The 17,023-nt window shown below is 52.5% G+C and overlaps 2 protein-coding genes across 5 annotated transcripts in view; both read left to right on the plus strand.

The window, feature by feature from the left end:
* The window catches only part of CFAP52 (cilia and flagella associated protein 52), a 59,445-nt gene extending 55,046 nt beyond the window's left edge, over positions 1-4,399 (plus strand). The window contains exons 13-15 of the mRNA XM_002718974.6: positions 752-854; positions 2,725-2,836; positions 4,027-4,399. Of these exons, the coding sequence (XP_002719020.4) occupies positions 752-854; positions 2,725-2,836; positions 4,027-4,205 (394 nt within the window). The 3' untranslated portion in view covers positions 4,206-4,399. The remainder of the gene's footprint in view (positions 1-751; positions 855-2,724; positions 2,837-4,026) is intronic.
* Positions 4,400-6,322: 1,923 nt separating this feature from the next.
* Positions 6,323-17,023, plus strand: part of USP43 (ubiquitin specific peptidase 43) — a 76,655-nt gene continuing 65,954 nt past the window's right edge. For 2 of the 4 annotated variants that reach the window (XM_051825181.3, XM_070061382.2), the window contains exons 1-2: positions 6,324-6,988; positions 16,147-16,278. In XM_051825181.3, coding sequence (XP_051681141.3) covers positions 6,479-6,988; positions 16,147-16,278 — 642 coding nt within the window. In that variant the 5' untranslated portion in view covers positions 6,324-6,478. Of the gene's footprint in view, positions 6,989-16,146; positions 16,279-17,023 lie in introns of all 4 variants that reach the window. The other 2 variants (XM_089318377.1, XM_051825180.3) reach the window with 2 other exon arrangements.

The following is a 17,023-nucleotide window of genomic DNA, read 5'->3' on the forward strand; positions in this document are numbered from 1 at the left end:
TGAAGCCCAGAATGAACTTCAAGCTCGTAGCATCCATTTTTTTCAAAATATATATGTATTTATTTATTTACTTGAAATAGGCAGAGTGTAGGAGAGAGAGAGAAAGAAAGAGAATCTCCCATCTACTAGCTCACTCCCCAAATGGCCACACAAGCCAGGGCTGGGCCAGGCTGAAGCCAGCAGCCTGGAACTCCAACCAGGTCCCCCGACATGAGTGGTAGGGCCCAAGCACTTGGCCCTTCTTCTGCTGCCTTCCCAGGAGCATTAGCAGGGAGCTGGACAGGAAGCAGAACAGCGGGGACTCAAACCAGCACTCCAGTATGGGCTGCCGGCCTAGCAAGTGGCGGCTGAACCTGCTGTGCCACAACGCCGGCCCCCACGTCTTCCATTTTTAAAAAGCCCTCCTCCCACCCTCTGCTGCTCAGCTTGTAGGAGCTCTGGGAATAAACTACACCGGGTGGGAGGCAGCGGGCCGGTTCCACGTTCAGCCGCTTCTGCTTCCTTCTCGTTGGAACGGGAGGCTTCTTGTGAGTTCCGTGCTCCGTTCTCCCCTCTGACGGCCACGGACAGGTGCAGGGGGAGGATGCAGCAGGTGCCGAGGGCAGAATCCCCAGAGGTCTGTTCTGAAGGCGCACAGGTGCCACGGGGCTGAGCAGCGTAGGGTGTCTGGGACCCAAAACTCCAACCCAAGCTGTGCCAAATCCCCCCTTGAGAGCTTGTTGGGTTCCACGGCTTTGAATCTGCTTTTCAGACGCCTTAGGAGGAATCAGATGATCCTGGCCAACACCCTCTTCCAGTGTGTCTGTTACCACCCTGAAGAGTTCCAGATCATCACCAGTGGAACAGACAGAAAGGTGAGTAGCATCAGCCCTCTGTGTCTGCGGGCTCCACGTCTGGATTCAGATTAAAAAAAAAAATTTTTTTTTATTGTGTCAACACTGAACACATGCAGAATTTTTTTTCTTATCATTACTCCCTAAATAATACAGTGTAACCACCATTCCCATCCCACTTGCACTGCATTAGGCATTGTAAGTAATCTAGAGATGATTTAAAGTGTGCAGGTGGATTGTGTTGCTTGTATGTAATTACTATGCCATTTTGTTGTATTTATTTCATCTTATTTAAATGAAGAGAGAGAGAAAAACACTTCCCAAATGTCTGCAACGGCCAAGGCAGGCCAGGCCCTGAGCCCAGAGCTCGGTCAGGGTCTCCTTTGTGAGTGCCAGAGACCCAAATACTTGAGCCATCTCCTGCCGCCTCCCAGGGTGCACATTAGGAGGAAGCTGGATTGGAAGTAGAGTGGCCAGGACTCTAACCAGGTATTCCAGTATGGGATTTGAGCATTCCAATCTACAGATCAACTGTGGTAGCAAACGCTCACCCCAGTCCTCTGCCATTTTATTTTATTTTTTTAAATTTTTTTTTGACAGGCAGAGTGGACAGAGAGAGAGAGAGAGAGAGAAAGGTCTTCCTTTGCTGTTGGTTCACCCTCCAATGGCCGCTGCGGCTGGCGCACTGCGCTAATCCAAAACCAGGAGCCAGGTGCTTCTCCTGGTCTCCCATGGGGTGCAGGGCCCAAGCACTTGGGCCATCCTCCACTGCACTCCCGGGCCACAGCAGAGAGCTGGCCTGGAAGAGGAGCCACCGGGACAGAATCCGGCGCCCTGACCGGGACTAGAACCCGGTGTGCTGGTGCTGCAAGGCGGAGGATTAGCCTAGTGAGCCGAAGTGCCGGCCCTCTGCCATTTTAAATGTTTGGAAGGCAGAGAGACAGAGACTGAGCAAGATCTCCCAGCCATTGGCACACTCCCAAATGTCTGCAATGGCCAGGGCTGGGCCAGGCCAAAGCCAGGAGCCAGGAGCTCAATCTGAGTCTCCCATGAGGGTGCCAAGGACCCAGCTACCTGAGCCATCACCTGCTGCCTCCCAGGGTGTGCAGGAGGAGGAAGCTGGATGGGAAATGGAGCAACCAGGATTCCAGCCAGGCACCCCTGTATGGGATGTGGGTGTCCCAGTTGGCATCTTAACAGCTGCACCAAGTGCCCACCCCTGCCATGCCATTTTATGTAAGGAACTTGAGTATTTTATGTAAGGAACTTGGTTCAGGCCCAGGAACCAATTCCCCAAGGACACCAAGGGGCATCCGTAGATTAAGGGATAAACCCTCTCCCTTCAGCCCCCGCCTCCCCCTACCCTTAGCCCAGCTCCCCTCCCCAGGAAGAGACCGAGGTTATCAGTCTGCCTCAACACCACCCTGTGGGATACTTTATAAAGCCGGCTAAAGAAGAGGGAGGGTACAGCCTCTCAGGGAGGTGACTTTGTAAGGATCCCTGGTGTCCGGAACTTGGGAGCACCCAGTCCCCAGCCAGGAGGGAGGGAACGCCTCTCCACCCATCTCCGTGAGCACAGAAGTACGGTGGACACAGTGACTGTTCTCTCCTGCGCAGCTTGCTGCAGACACAGTCTGCCCTTTTTGTCACAGTCCAGGTTTATCAGCACATCATCCTCTCTTTCCAGAGCAGGCAGATTTTAAAGCCAACACTAAAAATATTAAAACGGTCTCTCCACCCCTGCGACAGCCTATTTATAATTGCAGCCGATCCCATCCCTCGGTGTATTTTTGCTGCCTTCTATATAAAGTAGAGGCGTCTTTTGTTAACATGTGCACCCGCGACCGCACTGAGCCCCAGCCCTGCCCGACGCTTGTCTCCCGATCTCCAGATCGCGTACTGGGAAGTCTTTGACGGGACGGTGATCCGAGAGCTGGAAGGCTCCATGTCCGGGTCCGTAAATGGGATGGATATCACACAGGAAGGCCTGCACTTTGTCACAGGTCAGTCTTCAGAAGAGCGAGCCACGCCTGGCTCCTGGAGGCGGGAACGTGGGGGACTGCCAGGTGGGAGGCAACCGGAAGAGAGGCCCAAGGAGCTTCCAAGGCAGCTTGCTTAGATTCAGAAGATAAGGGTGCAGCCTGCTGCTTTCCCAGGTGCATTAGCAGGGAGCTAGATCAGAAGTGGGGCAGGCCAGACTCGAACTGGCACCCATATGGGATGCTGGCGCTGCAGGCCAGGGCTTTAACCTACTGAGCCACAGCGTCCGCACCTCCCACTGGAGTCTTAAATGCCTGTCCCCTGTACTGGGTCACTGTTGAATGATGTGATGTCCCTGCATCCCCCTGCCGTTCCACCCCAGACAGATGAATTAGCCAGTGTTTGACAGAGGGCATTTACAGCCCCACGTGCCGACTGGAACAGCACTGGCGTCATTCCCCACCCAGCTCCTTGATTCTTCAGGGCATTCACAAAGGAATGTCCTCAGTGAGTTAAAGCAAGAGACCAAACCAGACACAGTGAGATTCCCAGTCCCAGAATACCCATGTAACTGTCTACACTCAGAAAAACCCAGAAGGAACTAACACCAAAAGGCCATGGTGGTTATTTCTGTGTGGTCGCATGAAGGGTGATTTGGTCTCTTGGTGTTTTTTTTTTTTTTCCTACCCAAATTTACTACAACAGACATAGATTTTAATGTCCAGTTTTATTCCTTGTCATCGACTTGAGAGAGCAACAAAGAGGTAGCAAAACCTCTCCCATCTGCTGGCTAACTTCCCGGATGGCCACAATAGCCAGGGCTAAGCCAGGCTGCAGCCAGGAGCCTGGAACCCCATCCAGGTCTCCCAAGTGGGTGGCAGGGACCCAAGTCCTTGGGCCGTGATCCAGTGCCTCCCAGGGTGCATTAGCAGGAAGCCAGACAGGAAGTGAGGCAGCTAGGACTTGACCCGGCACCCCAGTACAGGATGCAGGTATCCCAGGTCGTGGCTGAAGCTGCTGTTCCACAGGCCCACGCCCACCCACGGATTTTAATAATCCAATTACAGCAGTGTGTAAAGGTAGATTGCTGTTCCTTTGAGCTGGCACGTGTGTGTGTGTGTGGGGGGGTGTTGAAAACGATCCAGTCATTTGAAACCAGGGCTGACGCTCGATTCTGTCACAGCAACGCCATGTCAGCATTTGTGTTTTTCAGGTGGAAACGACCATCTGGTCAAAGTTTGGAATTACAACGAGGGCGAGGTGACTCACGTAGGGGTGGGACACAGTGGCAACATCACACGCATCCGGATAAGTCCGGGCAACCAGTACATCGTCAGCGTCAGCGCCGACGGCGCCATCCTGCGTTGGAAATATCCATACTCCTCCTCGTGAGGCCACCAGGGCCTGCCTGGGACTGGGTCCCACCTTGATTTCTCCCACCTCTGTTTCTGTCCTTTACTCTGCATACTGTATCTCTGAGTTTCCCTCTCTTCCTCTATAGAATGCAATTTACATTCTTAAGCTATACATTAACATTGAAATAGGTTCCAGGAGTGATTAAAATGGTTTTGTGAATTATGAAGCAACTGCTGGTTTCTGGTCATTTTTTTCCCAGGCCCCTGCACAACCCAGGCTGTGTCCTTCCTCCCCCCGGGATGGGGTTGGGTGGGGTGGGGCACCGCCCCTGTCCACTACACACAAGGCCAGGTGCGATTCCTTCTTCTTCCTCTCATGGGCCGGGCTGCGTGGGGCAAAGCTTGGGTTCTAACCTAAGCTGGGCAGGCTCTTAAATAAAGTCTGTGAGGAGCAGGCATTGTGGTGCAGTGGCTAAGCTGCTACTGGGACCTACATCCCTCGTTGGAGTGCCCAGGATGGAGTCTCCGCTCCTCTGCCAATCCAGCTTCCCGCAAATGTGCGTCCCGGGAGGCAGCTGGTGATGGCTCAAGTGCCTGGGTCCCTGCCACCCACACGGGAGACTTCTGGGCTCCTGGCTTTGGCCTGGAGTGGGCATTCGGGGAGTGATCCAGCAGATGCAAGCCCACTGCCTGTCTCTCTCTGCCTTTCACATAAAAACAACTCTCCGAGCCCCACTTTTTTCTCTTTTGTCCAATGAGAATAAACTCCTGCCCAACGGTGATTGTGAGAGCTAAGTGTTAAAATGTAGTAGTGTTAAGCCAAGGGCAGGCTTGGGGACCTTGGGGCGATGGAAGTTCAGAGACTTTTGCTAAGTGGACTTGGCAGGGCAATCTATCCTGTGCCTGCCGCAGCGATGGCCATAACTGGCCAATTCCACACCCTCTGCGGGAGGCGGGGTGGTAGTAAGTGATGCATGATGCCATGCTCCAAAAAACGCCCCAGGTGTCCAGGTCACAGGGCCGGTTACAACCGCAGTGTGTACTTTATCTTTTCATGCTTGCGCAAAGGTAACTTTAGCCACCCTATTTGGGATTGAAGGTACAAACGACGATCACTGTTTTGTTTTGTTTTGTTTTTTAAATAACAAGTAGCATTTCAGGGCGCTAATGTAATCCTGCATCCCGCGCGCTACGGATCTCTTTTGGAGCTGGAAACCGAGGAGAAACTCATTTTGCAAGACCTCGCCTGATTAATTATAAACCAGACAGTTACCGGATAGAGCGAGCTGGGAATCAAGGGCGGGGCCGAGCTGCTCCAGGCCAGGCAGCCACTCCGCCAGGGTTTGGCGTCCGGGAGCGACCCAGGGACCCAGGGGGCGCGCCTGCCACTCGGAAAACTTCCCGGGGAGCGAATCCGAGGTCGGAAAGCGCCGGAACCCGGCGATGCACACAGCCCCGGCGGCTCCAGTTCCGCTTCGAGCGTTAACCTCTCCGAGCCCACTCTTCCGTGTGCATACGGGGACGCGCACATCTCAAAGTTCTTGGAAAGCGACCCTGACCCCGTCGGCAGTTACAGAACAAACCACGGCCATCCCAGGCTATGTCGGCGCGGGGCAACATGCGGCTCGCTGCTCAGCTGCAGCAGGTGCAGAGATGACGCGTGCGGGCCGAGGCGCTGCCCGTCCCCAGGGGCGCGCGGGCGGGAAGGCGGTGGTGCCACCTGCCCGCGCGCACACCTGAGTCCGCGGAGGGCCCTGCGGCTCCCGGCGCGTGCCTCCCTCTACGCCCGCGGATGCCTGTATCTTCCCTGTACCTTTCCCTCGCGTCCACCTGCACAGAAAAGAAAAAAAAGAGAGAGAGAGAAAAGAGAGAGCGAGCGAGCCAGAGCCCCGGCTACGCGGTTTTCCAGGCGCCTTCCAAACGTGCGCTCCTGCCTCTCCGCAGCTCCGAGGCTGGGCGGGGAACAGGAGCAGAGGTTAAAAATAGGCCTGCCGGTTGGGAAGAGGGGAGGAAGGGCGCGCCGGGCGACCGCGAGCGCTGCCAGGGCCGGCGGGCCCGCTCCGAGCCGCGGGAGGCGGGACCACGCCGGGTAGGGGCGGCGCGGCGCTGCCCCGGGGCCCGCCCTGCGGCCGGATTCCCGCGCGGGGCGGGGCGGCCCCGCCTCAGGCTCCGCCTCCGCCCGGTTCGCGCACACCTGGCCCGCAGGTAGCCGACGCCGGGCGCCTTCTCAGAGGATCTAAGGGCCTGCGAGCGGGCTCGTCCGCCTCGGGCCCGGGGGGCTCTGCTCCGGTAGCCGTGTCGGCGGGAGCCATGGACCCGGGCCCGGGGGTCGCTGCGGGAGAAGAGCCACCCGCGCCCCGGCCCCGCCGCCGCCGCCGCTCCCTGCGCCGCCTGTTCAGCCGCTTCCTGCTGGCGCTGGGCAGCCGCTCCCATCCCGGGGACTCGCCGCCTCGGCCCCAGCCCCAGCCCCAGCCCCAGCCGGGACTCTGCGATGGCGACGGTGACGGGGGCTTTGCCTGCGCTCCGAGAGCCCAGGGGAGCCCCGGGGAGGAGGAGCGGCCCCCCGGACCCCAGCCCCAGCTCCCCGGCGACGACGGGGCGCGGCCGCCGGGCGCGCAGGGCTTGAAGAACCACGGCAACACCTGTTTCATGAACGCCGTGGTGCAGTGCCTCAGCAACACCGACCTGCTGGCCGAGTTCCTGGCGCTGGGGCGCTACCGGGCGGCGCCGGGCCGCGCCGAGGTCACCGAGCAGCTGGCGGCGCTCGTGCGCGCGCTCTGGACGCGCGAGTACACGCCCCAACTTTCCGCCGAGTTCAAGGTAGGCGGCGCGCGCCCCGTCGGGACTGGGCTTCCTGGGGACTGGGTGGGGTCTTTATCGTTTAGCGCCATCGCTTGCTTGTGTCTTCTTTAGGGATTAATTTCTCCCAGGGATTTAGAGGGAGGGTCGGGGATGGGGGGGGGGGCAGGTGTAAATGTGTTCAGCCTCTTTTTTTTTTTTTTTTTGCATTCGACCAGCATTTGTTGGGAGTGTACAGGACTTGCGGCCCAGGATTCTAGCACCAGAACAGCCCGGGCGTGGGGCGTGGGGCGTGGGACGGACACTAGGCTCTTGGTGCTTAGGAGGCAAATGAGCTCGACTACACGAAGTAGGGCCTTGGAAGGAACAGAAAAGACATGATGGACCAGGGCCCGTGCTGATTGCCGAGGGCAAAGGCGGTGCGTTTGCGGTTTGGGAGGTGCACCTTTTTGTGGAATGCACATTAAAACCAGCTCCGGGTTGGCGTTGCTATTTCATTCCTGGCCTCCAGGGTCTCCTTGCTGGGGATGCTGCAGGGTTGTGAAACTTGGTGAGTGGTGTGTGTCGCGTCACCCGGGGTTAAGGCCGGATGTTGCTTTGGGGGTCCCCGTGGAATCAGAGTTCCCGATCTTGGATGCACCGGGCTCGCTCCCTGCTGAAACCACACAGCCAGCCGGGGCTTCGGGCCCAGAGCTGCAGCGCCCCGCAGACAGGGGATTGTTGTTGTTGGGGGAGGGGGAACCTGTCAGTGTTCATTCCACAAGCATCACCGCTCTTGAGTTTCAGCCTGGGAAAGCAGTCTTTGCCATGTGACCTACAAGGATGCCAAACGCACCTTCCCCTCTCCTGCCCCAGGAGGGAAACACTGTTCTACAGGAGTCGGGAATGTCTCTAAATACAAAAGGCAGTGTGGTATAATGGTTAAGAGCAAGGTCTCTGGAGCTTTGTGACCTTCAGCAGGTTGCTAGCTCCCACTGTGCCTCAACTTTACCCAGCTGTAAAATGGGCTTATATGGCACCTACCTAATTTTAGGGTTGTCCCACTACATGAGATATATGTAGAGCATTTAGAACAGTGCCTGGCCCATGGGAAGTGTTTTTTTTTTTTTTTTTTTTAAGATTTATTTTATTTATTTGAAAGTCAGAGGTACAGAGAGAGAGAAAGAGATCCCCCATCTGCTGGTTCACTCCCCAGATGTCCGTAGCAGCTGGAGCTAGGCCAGGAGCCAGAAGCTGCCTCTGGTCTCCCACTGGGGTGCAGGGGCCCAAGCACTGGACCATCCTCCGCTGCTTTCTAAGGTCAAAGCAGGGAGCTGGATAGGAAGTGGAGCATCTGAGGCCTGTGTGAGATGCTTTACCTGCTAAGCCACAACGATGGCCCCAGGAAGTGTTTGTTATTCTACCCTTACACCTCTCCACCTGCAGAGACCTGGAGGAGGGGAGAGGGAGAGAACCTTACTTTATTTCGCCTGATGCATTCCCATCCAGTTAGTGCAGCAATGGGAAAGGCCCAAGTGGTTTGAAAAAAAAAAAAAAAAAACCCTCCCAAATTAGTAATCTGCCTCCCTGACTCAACAGGATTTAATCTCTCTCCTGCTGTCAAACCCTGAGGGGCTGGGAGCTCCCTTTGAGCCTTGGTGCTGGGGGGGGGGGGGGGTGATCTGGCTGTTAATATGTTAATGAAGGATCCTGGAACTGGGGCTCTGTGGGTTGCCAGCCCTTGGGGGAGGGGTCCAGGACTCTGCAACCTGGGCTTTTAAACATTATGGGGGAGGGGAGGGCACCATCAGCTTAGCTGCTAAGAGACTGCTTGGGATGCCTGCTTGCCCTATCAGAGAACCCAAGGTCAAGTCCTGGCTCCACTTCGCTCCCAATTTCCAGCTTCCTGCTAATGTCCATCCTTGGAGGCAACAGAAGATGGCCCTAGTGGTTGGGTCCCTGCCACCCATGTGGGAGACCCAGATGGGGTTGTCCAGCTCTTGGCTTCAGCCCTGGCCCAACCCTGGCTGTTGTGGGCATTTGGGGAGTGAACGAGTGGATCAGAGATCTCTGTCCATCTGTCTGTCTGTCTGTTTCTCTACCTCTTGAGTAAAGGTGGATCTTCGTGTGATAGAAGAGAAAATGTTCATTCAGTCATAATGTGAATTAGAAATTGTAGTTAAGTACGTTGCTTTCTTCTAGAGATTTATTTTATTTATTTCAAAGTCTGAGTTGGAGAGAGAGAGCGCGAGCGAGCGAGCTTCCATCTGTTGGTTCAGTCCCCTAGATGGCCGTAGTGGGCTGAGCTGGGCCACACTGAAACCAGGAGGGTCTCCCTCAGAGCTGGCAGGGGCCCAAGCACTCGGGCAACATTATCTTTTTTTTTTTTTTTTTTTTTTTTTTTTTTTTTTAAGACTTAGAGAGAGAAGGAGAGGGAGAGGGAGAGAGAGAGAAAGGTCTTCCATCCACTGGTTCACTCCCCAGCTGGCTGCATTGGCCAGAGCTGCACCAATCTGAAGCCAGGAGCCAGGAGCTTCTTCCAGGTCTCCCTCAGGGCTGCAAGGACCCAAGGACTTGGGCCATCTTCCGCTGCTTTCCCAGGTATAGCAGAGAGCTGGATTGGAAGTGAAGCAGCCGGGACTGGAACCGGCACCCATATGGGATGCTGGCGCTGCAGGTGGCGGCTTTACCTGCTACGACACAGTGCCGGCCCCTCAGGCAACATTATCTGCTGCTTCTCAAGGGGCTGCTAGCAGAAAGGTAGAAACCACAGCAGAGCCAGGACTTGAAATGAGGCACTCTGAGATAGGATGTGGGAGTCCCAAGGGATTTTTTTTTTTTTTTAAGATTTTATTATTTATTTGAGAGACAGAGCTACAGAGAGAGGGAAAGACAGAGAGAAAGATCTTCCATCCTCTGGTTCATTCCCCAAATGGCCACAATGGCCAGAGCTGGGCCAATCCGAAGCCAGGAGCTTCTTCTGGGTCTCCCACATGGGTGTAGGGACCCAAGGACTTGGGCCATCTTCCACTGCTTGCCCAGACTATAGCAGAGAGCTAGATCGGAAGAGGAGCAGCCAAGACTCGAACTGGTGCCCATATGGGATGTGCTTAACCTACTACGCCACATTGCAGTCCTCCCAAGTGATGTTTTAACCACTAGACCTAACGTCTACCACTTTTTACTTTGTAAATCAACTTTCTTGAATCTGATTTTTTTTTTAGTGCCCATATTGATACATTTCTTTCCAAAGAAATGTGCCAAGTTTCACATGTGTCAGTTATGCATATTTTCCCCAGCTTGAGTCATTGTAATTGAGAAATTGAAATTGTATATATTTACAGCATATAATGTATTTTGATCTATGTATGTGCTGTGAAATGATTAAGTCAAGCTAATTAGCATGTCTGTCATCTCACATTTTTTCGTGGTGAGAATGGTTAAGCTGTCAAGTGTCATGCATTAGCGTTGACAGCAGTCACCACGCTGGGTAGCAGCTCTGCACCACTTAACACTGAACACGGAGAAATACTTGATTTTATTTTTGTTTCTTTGATTAGGAGCCAGGTGAACGGCATCTCCATGTTTCAGGCCAGTTGTAATTCTGTCTAGGAACCATCTGTGTATCATTTGTGTACCCATCCTGCTTTGCTCTTGCTGTTCTCTTTGTTTGCATCTATAAATTCCTTAACTCTTATGGTATTTACTGCAAACATGACCTCTAAACTGATACCTTCTTCCCTTACCCCAGTACTGGAAGCCGTAGATTGGTTTCTATTATAGGATCCCCCCCTCCTTTTTTTTTTTTTTTTTTTTTTTTTTTTTTTTTTAAGATTTATTTATTTGAAAGGCAGAGTGAGAGAGAGAGAAAAAACAAAGAGGTCTTCATCCACTAGTTCATTCCCCAAATGGCCACAACAGCCCCGGGGCTGAGCTGAAACCAGGAGCCAGGAATTCCATCCGGGTCTCTCACACAGATGGCAAGGGCCCAAAGACTTGGTTCATCTTCTGCTTTCCCAGGTGCATTAGCAAGGACCTGGATTGGAAGTGGAGCAGCTGGGACTCAAACTGGTGTTCCAGTATGGGATGCTGGCTTCCATGGTAGCCTAACCTGCGATGCCACAACATTAGCCCCACTCTCCCATTTTTTAAAGTAGACTTTTTTTTTTTTAAAGGGATTTATTTATTTATTTATTTGAAAGAAAACCAGAGAGAGGGAGAGACAGAACCAGGGAGAGAAAGAGGAGAGAGATCTTCCATCTGTTGGTTCACTCCCCAGATGGCTGCAATGGCTAGGTCTGAGCCAGGCAAAAGCCCAGAGCCAGGATCTCTCGCTGGCATGCCCACGTGAGTGTCAGGGGCCCAACGACTTGGGCCATCATTCGCCTTTTGAAAACCAGGGTGCCTTCTCTTCGCCGTTCTCACGTACGTTTTAGAAGTTCTGAGCAAAATTGTAAGATGTGAAATGGAGATGGAGTTAAACATTGAACAGAAAGAGTTCATAAATGGTTCTAGAAATCCATGTTCTAGAATTCTTGCTGTCACAAATGAGGTCAGGTACAAGACAGAAAATTGCCAAAAGCAATAATGGATAGAACCTATAAAATTAGGTGTGGGCATTGTGGCTCAGTGGGTTAATTCGCAGCTTGAAATAGCCAGCATATCCCATATAGTTGTGCCAGTTCGTGTCCCGGCTACTTTGCTTCTGATCCGGCTTCTGCTAATGTACCTGGATGATGGCCGGTGGATGAAGGCCCAAGCGCTTGGGCTCCTGGCTTCTGCCTAGTCCAGCCCAGGCTGTTGCAGCATTTAGGGAGTAAGCCAGCAGATGGAAGATCTCTCTCTCTCTCTCTCTGTCTTCCTTGTTCTCTCTCCCTCGCCCTCTGTCACTGTGTCTTTCAAATAAATAAATCTTAACATATAAAATTAGATTTCATTCATAAAAACAACCAGAAATATAAAAATAGCTAGGAATAATTTTAACAAGAAATATATTAGAAAGTATCAGTGTTTGAGAGAGAAAACACACCCACCCATACCCACACACACACCACACATCCATGCCACATTACAGGATAGAAATACCAAATGTTACTTTTCATCCTTCCTAAGTTAGATTTAGTTTTCATGCAGTTCTAGCACACTTGAATAGACTTCCTGTGGAAATGTCTTCCATAGGAATCAATGGGTTTAGTTATTTTTTTTTAAAGTATTCAGAACATTTCTGCCAGATACCTTATAACTGGACATAGACCAATAAATATCAATGTTCAGTGTAAAAGAAAAACCTTGGGATATATATATATATAAATGAAAAAAACTGCCCACGTTCCCATCATTCTATGATACTCATTTCTTAAAGTTTTGTCATTTTTTTTCTTTTTTTGAAAATATATTTATTTATTTGAAAGTCAGAGTTATACAGGGAGAGGAGAGGCAGAGAGAGAGACAGAGAGAGAGAGGTCTTCCATCTACTGGTTTACTCACCAATTGGCTGCAATGGCCGGAGCTGCGCCGATCCGAAGCCAGGAGCTTCTTCTGGGTCTCCAATACAGTTAGAGAGGCCCAAGGACTTGGGTCATCTTCCACTGCTTTCCCAGGCCATAGCAGAGAGCTGGATTGGAAGTGGAGCGGCTGGGACTCGAACTGGCGCCCATGTGGGGTGCTGGTACTGCAGGCGGTAGCTTTACCCACTACACCACAATGCCGGCCCCCTGATTTTTTCATCTATCTATCTATAAATATAAAAAACTCAAATATACATATTTGTACTCTTGTAAAAGAATATTTATTTCCATTCACTTGAAAGGCAGAGTGATAAGGAGAGTAAGAAAGCGAGATGTTTTCCATGCACTGGTTCACTTCCTGAACACTATAACAGCCAGGACTGAGCCAGGCTAAAGAAGCCTGTAATTCCATCCAAGTCTCCCATATGAGGGGCAGGGGCCCAAACATTTAAGCCATTATCTGCTGCCTCCCAGGGTGCACATTAGCAGGAAGCTCAATCAAAAGCAGAGTAGCTGTGACTTGAACCAGGCACTCCGACACTCCGATGGGGATGCAGGGTCTTTTTTTTTTTTTTTTTTTTTTTTTTTTTTTTAAGGTTTTATTTATTTGAAACACAGAGCTACAGAGAGACAGAGACAGAGAGAGAAAGAGAGAGAGAGTTCTCCCATCTTCTGGTTCACTCCCCAGATGGCCGCAATGGCTGGAGCTGTGCTGATCCGAAGCCAGGATCCAGGAGCCAGGAGCTTCTTGCAGGTCTCCCATGTGGGTGCAGCGGTCCAAGGACACTGCTTTCCCAGGCCATATAGCAGAGAGCTGGATGGGAAGTGGAACAGCCAGGACTTGAACCAGCACCAATATAGGATGCTGGCACTGCAGGCGGAGGCCTTACCCACTATGCCACAGTGCTGGTGGGATGCAGGGTCTTAACCACTGGGCCAAGTGGCCACCTGGGATCGTCATGGTCAGCTGGAGGGAAATGGATTTCATGTAGAAGACAAGAACAAAAGCAAAGGCATGGACTGTAGAGGTAGGAAACAAATGTGGGATACCAGAGTGGCCTGTTTCCTTGGAGCTTTGACGTGCACAGGAGACCGGGGAAGGGCATGGATTGGGGCCAGAACCCAGAAGGCGTTGTGACTGTTGGATGGTGAGGAGGGGGGGAAGGAAGGATTTGCCTTGTCCAGCAGGGCTGTAGGAAATGGGCTGGTCCACCATGAGCGCAGTGGGCTGGGCTCCTCCTCAGGTGGGTGCTAGGTCTGGGTCTGCAGTACTGGGAGTCTCGCTCCCTGGGATGCTACTGCATGGGAAGCACGGAGCCGTCTTGGGTGCCAGAGCCCAGACTGCGTGACAGCCGCCGTGACAGCTGATGGATCTGAGCACCTGAAAGGTGACACCTACATCAGTTGGAAGAGCGGGCGTCAGGGCTTCTGAGACCATGCAGAGAGAATGCAGGTCCTGGGAGGAGGGTATCAGGGGTGGCTGTGGGTAGGGATGCCCAATGAGATGCACCACACCTGGTTGGCTTGAATTGCAGATAAACAATGATTTAGTACAAATACATCCCCAATATTGCACGGGACATTGATTCCTGGTTTATTTGACATTCAAATTTAACTGGGTGTCTTCTATTTTTATTTGCTAAATCTGGCAGCTCTTGCTTGGAGGTGGAAGTGCAGGGAGATCTGGGGGGAAGAAGCCAAATGAATGTGGTTGGAATCAAGATTTAGAACCAGGCTTCTCATTAATTAGCTGTGAAGTATGCTTCGTTGCATCCTAAAAGTTTCCTTTAAATCGCAAGGAAAGATGAAAAGAAAGGAAGAAAAGCAATCCCAGGCCGTCTGATTTGACTGGCAGCAGTGAGGATTGTGCTAGTTACAGCCTTGCTCAGACTGGTCCCTTTGGCGGGCACAGGATACACCTGCCTTGGATGCAGCTGGAACTTAGCTCTGCGTCTGAGAGTGGAACAGACAACCATCATATGCCATGAGCATACCCAGAGAGGGCGGCCTGCCTGTGTTCGGATGCTCAGACACGTGCAGGAGAGCCCTGGAAAGATACCCAAGCAATTGCTAAGAGAGCCTGAGGGCGTGGAGGCCAGGCAGAAGAAAAGCTTTCATAATAATTCTTTTATATATTTTTGAATATGCACATGTACTACCCTTTGAAACAAACCTATTTTTTTTTTTAAGATTTATTTATTCATTTGAAAGGCAAAGTTACAGAGAGAACTCTTCCATCCATTAGTTTACTCCCCAGATAGCTACAACAGCCAGGGTGGGGCCAGGCCAAAACCAGGAGCTTCTTCCAGGTTTTCTGTGTGGGTGGCAGGGGCTCCAAGCACTTGGGCCGTCTTCTGCTGCTTTCCCAGGCTCATTAGCAGGGAGCTGGATTGGAAACAGAGCAACCTGGCTTCTAGCCATCCTGAAATGGGATGCTGGGTGTTGCAAGCAGCCAACTCATTGCCTAACATGGGCCCCTGCCACGAACTTTCAGAAAGCTGGAATATCCATTTATACAGGCAATGACAAAACTATTGCAGGGTGTAACAGAAGGACAATGGAAAGGGGTGGGGGTGGGGTGGCAGTGGCTGCCATTGTGACACGAGTCAAGGTGGCACAGGGTAAGCTGTTGCCTGTGACTCCAGGAGCCCATATGAGTGCCAACTGAAGGCAGCAGAAGATGGTCCAAGTGCTTGGACCCCTGCTACCCATGTGGGAGACCCGGATGGAGTTCCTGGCTCAGCCCTGGCCATTACAACCATCTGGGGATGGGGAGCGAATCAGCAAATGAGATTCTCTCTCCTTCTCTCTCTCCCTCTCTTCCTCTCTCCCTCCCTCCCTCTCTCCCTCTCTCTCTCTCTCTCTCTCTCTCTCCCCCTCTCTCTCTCCTTCTCCCTCTCTCCCTCTCTCCCTCTCTCCCTCTCTCCCTCTCTCCCTCTCTCCCTCTCTCCCTGTCTCTGTCTCTTCCTGTCTCTCTATAACTCTGCCTTTCAAATAGCTAAGTACATCTTTTTAAAGGGAGGAAGGGGGTGTAGCAAATGTTAGAGCTTCGAAGGCAGGGGTCTTGTCTGTTCTGGTCATTGTATCCCGATCCCTAGAGTAGTGTGTAGCAGGAGGGAGGCACTCGATACCTATTTATTTCAGGGCTGGCCCAATCATTTCTGGATCTAACCACAGAGGGAGGAGTTTGTGTGCTTTAGAGAGAGGCAGTCAGGGAGCCACACTTAACATGTTTAAGGAAGTCAGTTTCAGCGTCAGTTTGGTGGTTGCTGAAGAAGAGTGAGTTGAAGCCATGGGAATGAATGAGATCAGTGTGGGAGAGGGGGGAGGGTGAGAAGTCTGTTTGGCCGTGGGCTGAACAGAGAGAGACAGGTGGGAATAGGCCGATGGAGGGAAGACCAGTGGAGCATGGCACCCCAGCAGTCAGAGGTCAGGCGCTTCGGGAAGACCAGATGGCCAGCAGGATCAAGATGTCCAACAGCCAGGGCATGTGGTCTCTGCCCCTCCAGAAATGTGGTGCCTTCTCCTACACGGAGAACCCTCGTTCTGGCTGCATTTTGCGACAGGCTTCAGTGCGCAGTCCGTGTGCACCCCGTGCTGCCTGCGTGTTGTCATCTGGGGTCCTAGAGACCGCCGGGCAGCCTCGGAGGTGGCAGACAGCATGCGCCAAGCCAACCTCTGTCTTCCTTTCAGAACGCTGTTTCCAAGTACGGCTCTCAGTTCCAAGGGAATTCCCAGCACGACGCCCTGGAGTTCCTGCTCTGGCTGCTGGACCGTGTGCACGAGGACCTGGGGGGCTCGTCCAGAGGGCCCGCGTCCCAGAAGGTCGGTCAGTCCGCGATCGGTTTCCTTTCTGCCCGACCCCGTGGATTCCTGGTGCCCCTCGTCTCGGCCCTGTTTGTTTTCTGGAAGGCATTTCTTCCAGCGCGGTGTGTGTCAAACCTCCCCGACCCCGCGATGCAGGCACTAGGGCTTCATCGAGGCGCAGAGTTTGAGAAGCCTGCTCTTGGCCCGTGTTCTCTCCATTAGTGTGGTCATCTGAGGCCGGGAGCTGTTTCCTGTTATTCTCAGATGATGCCATTTCGACTCTACCCTTGCTTTCTCAGACATGTATCTCACAGAGCAGCAATTCCTAATTTTTTTTCTCACGCATGAAAAGCTCAGGTTGCAGGAGCTTTACGTGTGTTTGTTCCCATTCCCACGTCTTTATTATTAATTTTACAAAATTTATTTGAGGGGCTGGCTTTGTGGCGTAGCAGGTTAAGCCTTGGCCTGTGACGCTGGCATCCCATATGGGCACGGGTTCGAGACCTGACTGCTCTGCTTCTGATCCAGCTCCCTGCTAATGTACCTGGGAAAGCAATGGAAGATGGCCGAAGTCCTTAGATCCCTGACACCCACGTAGGAGACCTGGAAGAAGCTCCTGACTTCAGCCTGACCAAGCCCCAACCATTATGGCCATTTGGGGAGTGATGTAGCAGATAGAAGATCTCTGTCTCTCTCTCTCTCGCTTGTCTCACTGTCTCTCTTCCTCTCTCTGTAGCTCTATCTTTCAAATAAATAAAAAAAA

Source organism: Oryctolagus cuniculus, chromosome 17 (assembly GCF_051225735.1).
Source record: "Oryctolagus cuniculus isolate XC-2025 breed Fujian yellow rabbit chromosome 17, ASM5122573v1, whole genome shotgun sequence".
NCBI lineage: Eukaryota > Metazoa > Chordata > Mammalia > Lagomorpha > Leporidae > Oryctolagus > Oryctolagus cuniculus.